This window comes from Neoarius graeffei, chromosome 5 (assembly GCF_027579695.1).
Source record: "Neoarius graeffei isolate fNeoGra1 chromosome 5, fNeoGra1.pri, whole genome shotgun sequence".
NCBI lineage: Eukaryota > Metazoa > Chordata > Actinopteri > Siluriformes > Ariidae > Neoarius > Neoarius graeffei.
This window is the reverse complement of record NC_083573.1, coordinates 108,967,562-108,976,250: the sequence shown is the minus strand read 5'-3', so window position 1 is coordinate 108,976,250 and position 8,689 is coordinate 108,967,562. Positions and strand designations below refer to the sequence as shown.

The 8,689-nt window shown below is 39.1% G+C and overlaps 1 protein-coding gene across 6 annotated transcripts in view; it reads left to right on the top strand.

Moving 5' to 3' along the window:
* zgc:163022 (putative ferric-chelate reductase 1) overlaps positions 1-7,675 on the top strand; it is a 160,654-nt gene extending 152,979 nt beyond the window's left edge. For all 6 annotated transcript variants that reach the window (XM_060922720.1, XM_060922716.1, XM_060922719.1 and 3 more), the window contains 5 exons: positions 2,917-3,008; positions 3,151-3,209; positions 3,383-3,514; positions 6,404-6,429; positions 6,529-7,675. In XM_060922720.1, coding sequence (XP_060778703.1) covers positions 2,917-3,008; positions 3,151-3,209; positions 3,383-3,514; positions 6,404-6,429; positions 6,529-6,615 — 396 coding nt within the window. In that variant the 3' untranslated portion in view covers positions 6,616-7,675. The remainder of the gene's footprint in view (positions 1-2,916; positions 3,009-3,150; positions 3,210-3,382; positions 3,515-6,403; positions 6,430-6,528) is intronic.
* Positions 7,676-8,689: the final 1,014 nt, after the last annotated feature.

The following is an 8,689-nucleotide window of genomic DNA, read 5'->3' as shown; positions in this document are numbered from 1 at the left end:
ACACACACACACACACACACACACACACACACACACAGACAAATTTTACATATATACACACACACAGTTGCATGAAGGTATGAAGTTTATCTTTGAGTGGTGAATGTATACAACCCCGATTCCAAAAAAGTTGGGACAAAGTACAAATTGTAAATAAAAATGGAATGCAATAATTTACAAATCTCAAAAACTGATATTGTATTCACAATAGAACATAGACAACATATCAAATGTCGAAAGTGAGACATTTTGAAATTCCATGCCAAATATTGTCTCATTTGAAATTTCATGACAGCAACACATCTCAAAAAAGTTGGGACAGGGGCAATAAGAGGCTGGAAAAGTTAAAGGTACAAAAAAGGAACAGCTGGAGGACCAAATTGCAACTCATTAGGTCAATTGGCAATAGGTCATTAACATGACTGGGTATAAAAAGAGCATCTTGGAGTGGCAGCAGCTCTCAGAAGTAAAGATGGGAAGAGGATCACCAATCCCCCTAATTCTGCGCCGACAAATAGTGGAGCAATATCAGAAAGGAGTTCGACAGTGTAAAATTGCAGAGAGTTTGAACATATCATCATCTACAGTGCATAATATCATCAAAAGATTCAGAGAATCTGGAAGAATCTCTGTGCGTAAGGATCAAGGCCGGAAAACCATACTGGGTGCCCGTGATCTTCGGGCCCTTAGACGGCACTGCATCACATACAGGCATGCTTCTGTATTGGAAATCACAAAATGGGCTCAGGAATATTTCCAGAGAACATTATCTGTGAACACAATTCACCGTGCCATCCGCCGTTGCCAGCTAAAACTCTATAGTTCAAAGAAGAAGCCGTATCTAAACACGATCCAGAAGCGCAGACATCTTCTCTGGGCCAAGGCTCATTTAAAATGGACTGTGGCAAAGTGGAAAACTGTTCTGTGGTCAGATGAATCAAAATTTGAAGTTCTTTATGGAAATCAGGGACGCCGTGTCATTTGGACTAAAGAGGAGAAGGACGACCCAAGTTGTTATCAGCGCTCAGTTCAGAAGCCTGCATCTCTGATGGTATGGGGTTGCATTAGTGCGTGTGGCATGGGCAGCTTACACATCTGGAAAGACACCATCAATGCTGAAAGGTATATCCAGGTTCTAGAGCAACATATGCTCCCATCCAGACGACGTCTCTTTCAGGGAAGACCTTGCATTTTCCAACATGACAATGCCAAACCACATACTGCATCAATTACAGCATCATGGCTGCGTAGAAGAAGGGTCCGGGTACTGAACTGGCCAGCCTGCAGTCCAGATCTTTCACCCATAGGAAACATTTGGCGCATCATAAAACGGAAGATACGACAAAAAAGACCTAAGACAGTTGAGCAACTAGAATCCTACATTAGACAAGAATGGGTTAACATTCCTATCCCTAAACTTGAGCAACTTGTCTCCTCAGTCCCCAGACGTTTACAGACTGTTGTAAAGAGAAAAGGGGATGTCTCACAGTGGGAAACATGGCCTTGTCCCAACTTTTTTGAGATGTGTTGTTGTCATGAAATTTAAAATCACCTCATTTTTCTCTTTAAATGATACATTTTCTCAGTTTAAACATTTGATATGTCATCTATGTTCTATTCTGAATAAAATATGGAATTTTGAAACTTCCACATCATTGCATTCCGTTTTTATTTACAATTTGTACTTTGTCCCAACTTTTTTGGAATCGGGGTTGTATATCGTGAATGAGTGAAAATATTTTCAGCATGAGGAGATAAACTTCATATCTTCACAGAACTTTGTAATGCTCTTTATATTATATGGAGACATCCACAAAAAATACATAAGTTAATCAAAAGAATTTTAATTTTGAACCAGTTCACCATTTTGACAACACAGCAGAAAACACTGGGAGTGACATCATCGGAGTGAAATATCAGGAATTATTATCCATACAGGACACTTTTTGGATGGAATAAAAACGTGTTCTATTCCCTTCCAGCGGGTTTCATTCATTTGGTTTGATAGCATGCAATATTGTTAGCATATCACTTATCCTACGTGTATTACATCACTCTACCCAATGGAGAATGAGTGTTGAATATGGTTTACGACATTGCATGGTTGTCAAGACAACATGACGTAACACGTTGGAGATGTAAAACTTCTGCACTAGCGAGCAACTAGGACAATTTGTAAACAAACATGGCTGCCAGGTTTGGTTCATTAAAGATAGATGGCCTTTTGATTTCATAAAATTGAACACTCGAAAGGAATGTGTATGGATAATAATAATAATAATAATAATAATAATAATAATAATAATAATAATAATGATGTCTGGCTTTTTTTCGTGGTCTATCAGATATATTCCATTCAGCTGCTCGTCTTCGACTCGTTCAGTATCATGCTCGCTGAATGGAATATATCACGAAAAAAAGCCAGACAATATTATTTAAATATGTCGCTCAGATCTGTGATGGATTTCGTCTGAAAAATGTTAGTTTTTCAACACGAGAAGATAAACTTCATATCGTCAAGCCAACGTGTGATTTTCTTTTTATTAGATCGACACATTCACAAACAAAAAGTCCCCAAATTTATCAAAACAATTAATTAATTTCCTCACAAGTGACAGACAGAGATTTATGTCCCGGTTTTGGTTCTTTATGTCCCGGATGGAGCTCGGATGAAAAATACCAGTGGCGTATTTCCCACTAAAACACTCACGTCCATGTAATAATACACAATACACAGTGTACATTATATATTTTACACACAATACAAGCTATACAATATACACACACTACATAATGCACACTATTCAATATACATAAACTACACACTGTACTATATGCAATTTTTTTTCATATGAATAACATCAAAGTGTGTGTGTGTGTGTGTGTGTGTGTGTGTGTGTGTGTGTGTGTGTGAAGGGAGCTCATCCAGTCCTGGGCTGTTTGGTGATGATCCTCAGTCTCGCTCAGCCAATCGGTGCCATGTTCCGCTGCTCACCACAGGACGAGAGGTGTGTGTGTGAGAGAGAGATAGAGAGAGAGAGAGAATGAGACAGACAGACAGACAGACAGGTAGCCAAACAGACAGACAGACAGGCAGCCAAACAGACAGACAGACAGCTGACATGTCGCTCCGTTCTTTTACCTTTGCAGGAGATTTATCTTTAACTGGGTTCATGCCATCAATGCACTCGCCATTAAAGGGTTAGCAGGTGAGAACACCACTCTTTCTTTCTTTCTTTCTTTCTTTCTTTCTTTCTTTCTTTCTTTCTTTCTTTCTTTCTTTCCACACTAGCCTAAATTCACATGCACACACACACACACACACACACACACACACACACAGAGTACATGATGTAAGTATGTTCCTCTGTGTGGTGGTCAGTGGCCGCGATCTTCACCGGCCTGCTGCTGGTTGACAGCTCCGATTGGCTGCTGAAGGTGATGGGCGGATTTGTGGCCTGGGAAGCACTGATCTTTCTCTGCCAAGATTTATACCACAGATGCATCCAGAAAGGTAAACGCTCCCACATGGACCATCTCCAACACTGACGAGTCCGAGAGTCAGAGTGCAATATGTGCTTTTATTTTACCACTTAATAATCACCAGTTTAAATCTTGTCAGTTTTTGTCTCTCGCTATTTTGACTCCATATTGTAAAAATAATGAATTCTTGAGCTGAGAAAAATGTAATTTTATTTGATAACTCATTATTAATTTTTTTAAACCGCAGTTGCACCACTTTCAAATCCATGAAATAGGACTCACATGATTTATTTTACATTTATTATTTGTTTCATTAAAATTGAAATGAATTGATTCAGGGCCGGGCGGCACAGTGGTGTAGTGGTTAGCACTACCGCCTCACAGCAAGAAGGTTCTAGGTTCGAGCCCCGTGGCCGGTGAGGGTCTTTCTGTGCGGAGTTTGCATGTTCTCCCCGTGTCCGCGTGGGTTTCCTCCGGGTGCTCCGGTTTCCCCCACAGTCCAAAGACATGCAGGTTAGGTTAACTGGTGACTCTAAATTGAGCGTAGGTGTGAATGTGAGTGTGAATGGTTGTCTGTGTCTATGTGTCAGCCCTGTGATGACCTGGCGACTTGTCCAGGGTGTACCCCGCCTTTCGCCCGTAGTCAGCTGGGATAGGCTCCAGCCTGATTGCAACCCTACAAAGGATAAGCAGTTATGGATAACGGATGAATGATTCAGGGGCACATTTCATTCTTTGAGTTTATCTATCAATTTATTTATTTAGGTTTCTTTCTTTCAGTTTATTTATTTATCTATCTACAGTGGATATAAAAAGTATACACACCCCGTTAAAATGATAAGTTTTTCTGATGCAAGAAAATGAGACCACAATAAATAATTTCAAAACTTTTCCCACCTTTAATGTGACCTATAACCTGTACAATTCAATTGATAAACAAACAAATCTGTCATGGGGGAAAAACATAAAAAATAAAAAATGTACAATAAGCTGGTTGCATAAGTGTGCACACCCTTAAACTAATACTTGTTGAAGCACCTTTTGATTTAATTACAGCATTCAGTCTTTTTGGGTTCACACCTGCCATCAATTAAAATGACTCTGATTAACCCCAAATAAAGTTCAGACATTTATTAAGTTACATCCTCCAGCAAAAGCCAGGGTTCACAGAGAGCTTACAAAGCATCAGAGGGATCTCATTGTTGAAAGGTATCAGTCAGGAGAAGGGTACAAAAACATTTCCACAGCATTAGATATACCTTGGAGCACAGTGAAGACCGTCATCAAGAAGTGGAGAAAATATGGGACAACAGTGACATTACCGAGAACTGGATGTCCCTCCAAAATTGATGAACAGACAAGATGAAAACTGGTCAGGGAGGCTGCCGAGAGGCCTACAGCAACACTGAAGGAGCTGCAGGAATTTCTGGCAAGTACTGGTTGTGTACTACATGTGACAACAATCTCCCATATTCTCCATATGTCTGGACTATGAGGTAGGGTCAAAGAAAAACATCCAGGCCTGGCTAAATTTAGCAAAAAAAAAAATACATCAACTCTCCCAAAAGCATGTGGGGAAATGTGTTATTGTCTGATGAAACCAAGATTGAACTTTTTAGCCACAATTCCAAAAGGTATGTTTGGCACAAAAACAGCACTGCACATCACCAAAAGAACCCCATACCCACGGTGAAGCATGGTGGTGGCAGCATCATGTTTTGAGGTTGTTTTTCTTCAGCTGGAACAGGGGCTTTAGTCAAAGTGGAGGGAATTATGAACAGTTCTAAATACCAGTCAATTTTGGCCCAAAACCTTCAGGTGTCTGCTAGAAAGCTGAAGATGTAGCGGAATTTCATCGTTCAGCACGACAATGATTCCACAAAAGTTTTGGAATGGCCCAGCCAGAGCCCAGACCTAAATCCAACTGAAAATCTGTGGGGTGACCTGAAGAGGGCTGTGCACAAGAGATGCCCTCACAATCTGACAGATTTGGAGCGCTTTTGCAAGGAAGAGTGGGCAAATATTGCCAAGTCTAGATGTGGCCGGCTGATAGGTTCCGACCCAAAAAGACTGAATGCTGTAATTAAATCAAAAGCTGCTTCAGCAAAGTATTAGTTTAAGGGTGTGCACACTTATCCAACCAGCTTATTGTATGTTTTTTATTTTTTATGTTTTTCCCCGAAACAGATTTATCTCATCTCATCTCATTATCTGTAGCCGCTTTATCCTGTTCTACAGGGTCGCAGGCAAGCTGGAGCCTATCCCAGCTGACTACGGGTGAAAGGCGGGGTACACCCTGGACAAGTCGCCAGGTCATCACAGGGCTGACACATAGACACAGACAACCATTCACACTCACATTCACACCTACGCTCAATTTAGAGTCACCAGTTAACCTAACCTGCATGTCTTTGGACTGTGGGGGAAACCGGAGCACCCGGAGGAAACCCACGCAGACACGGGGAGAACATGCAAACTCCACATAGAAAGGCCCTCGCCGGCCACGGGGCTCGAACCCGGACCTTCTTGCTGTGAGGCGACAGTGGTAACCACTACACTACACCACCATACTGCCAAAACAGATTTGTTTTTCAATTGAATTGTACAGGTTATAGGTCATATTAAAGGTGGGAAAAGTTTTGAAATTATTTATCATGGTCTCATTTTTTTACATCAGAAAAAACGATCATTTTAACAGGGTGTGTACACTTTTTATATCCACTGTACCTATCTATCTATTTATTTAGGTTTCTTTCTTTCATGCTTTTTTTATTTCTTTATTAAATTCTCAGGTTGTTAACAGGTTTTTCCCCTGAAATGTCCTGGGTATCTGTGTTTATTAACTTTCAGCCATATAAAGTGGACATTGTGTTTGTTTTATAAATAAATAAATTGCTCATAAATGTGTTTTTCTCCTCAGATATGGATGAAGGCAGTGTTGGTGGGGTAAGTGTGTGAAATCAGTTTACTCCTCTCTATGGATAGATTTTTAGAACATTCACTCCATAATAAATGCTTTATTCTGATGTTATTGGGATTGATCAGGTGGGTACAGGCATGCTCCTGCTGATGTTCTTCTTTGGAAACCTGGCGTTCCTGGTGGCGCTGCTTGTCGGAATTGGAAAAGCCTGATTACGGAAGCAATATCTGCACTTCTGAACCAGTTCTTTTAAAAAAGCACAGTACACACACGCACACACACACTGAAATGGGTTCGTTTATGTTTGTACTCATTTCAGTAATTTATCCACTGGTGGTGTGAAGTTACTGTTTCCACCTTGCAGTTGTTTATTTTCCTCTAACAGCATGTCAAAGTGTTTTATATGTTTTATACCACAGCAACTTGCCAACAATTCCAATTTATCATTTATTAAGCTATACTTTGTCCATGAGACAAGTTTGTTCCTGTTCTTACTTACACTATAGCAGCTATAAACAGTCCTTCCCTCACTAGACTCTGTTTATTCTCTCTGTCAAGTTAGTTTGGGGGAAGCCATGGCCAAATAATGCAACAGTTTTGGGACCAAAAGGTTGCTGATTCAATTCCCTGAACCAGCAGGACTGGCTTAAGTGCCCTGGAACAAGGCACCTTACCCCCAACTGCTCCAGCAAGTGTGGTGGTGTACCTTGTGTCTGATTCGCCAAAGAAAACCTGATGATGTGATTATCAGTTCAGGCAAGAACCCAGCCATAACAAATAATAAAAACAAGTTAATAAGACAAAAAAAAAAAAAAAGATTGAGCTTGATGAGAGAACTGACTGAAGATCAGTATCAGGAAAAAGAAGTGTGTGTGTGTGTGTGTGTGTGTGTGTGTGTGTGTGTGTGAGAGAGAGAATTACTGCTTTAATCAAAATATTTGCCATGAGGTTATTGTATTCAGAAAGGAGGACGCAAACATCCAATTTTTTTTCCATTGTTGTTTTTTACATAAGCACTCTTTTATTTTTCCTCATAATTGAACCACATCTGTGCAACTGAACAAATGAAAGATGTCATTGCTGTCAATTATATTTCTGCCTTTATTTTGTCCTAAGGGTGGACATACTTTTGCACCCAACTCTATATATCCTATAGAATAGAGCACTGCATATTTATGAGATGTTTATTCTGTATTTGACCCAACAACTACATCTACAGGTGTATATTATCAACATAATGTATCCTGTCAACTTCATCATCATTTATTATTATTATTATTATTATTATTATTATTAAAAAAAAATGAAATCTGACTTTTTTTTCTTTAATGTGTTGCATTAAGAGCAGTGCAGAAAGAGACAAGAAAAAAATCAAGAGAGAGAAAAGAGGAAACTTGTCAGGACGTGATACTGACTGAACCCTGAATCACACTGATAACGATAACGAGGCCTGTGTAATCATGTGACACACAAGGAGTAAATGAGTGGCATTTTTAAAAAGGGTGTTATTTAAACAAACAAACAAACAAACAAACAAACAAACAAACAAACAAACTGACACTGCCCTCTAGTGGAGATTCCTTATGCAGGACGAGAAGGTAAACAAAAATGAATGAAACAAAAAATAAACTTTATTTCATATAATTAAAATAATATGAAGGCAGTAAAACTAAAGGAAATAATAAAAGCTATTACAAATATAGGGTTATTAGCTCATCCGGCCGACAGGTGATGAGTTTATGCCATCTGTCCATTTGTCTGGTGTCGTCCACATTTCACAAAAATCGCTTCTTCTCTCTCAATTCTTCACTGATTTTTATTCTTTTTGGCAGGAAGGTGGGTCTGCCTGGGGTGCATATAGCTTCTACCCAAATTTGCATAATTGCAATTAATAATGACAAGAAGTAATTATTCAATCTCTAATGAGCAGTTTCCACACAAATCACTTCTTCTCCCTCAACTCTTCACCAATTTTGATTCTTTCTGGTATGAAGGTAGGGGTACCTAGGGTGCAGATAACTTCTGCCCAGATTTGCTTCATTCCAATTATTAATGAAGTTATGGACTAATTAAGCCTTAATGAGCAGTTCAACAAAAACTAAAAACGTACTTGTTTAATCAAAGATAACCATTCGACATTGTTGAGTGACCTTTTTTAGACACAGTGAATATGCATTTTAATATGATGTATTTTTTTATATATCATTTCTATTTTGCAAGAGCTTTGAGATTTACATGGAATGCACTCAAGAAATAAATTATTATTATTATTATTATTATTATTAT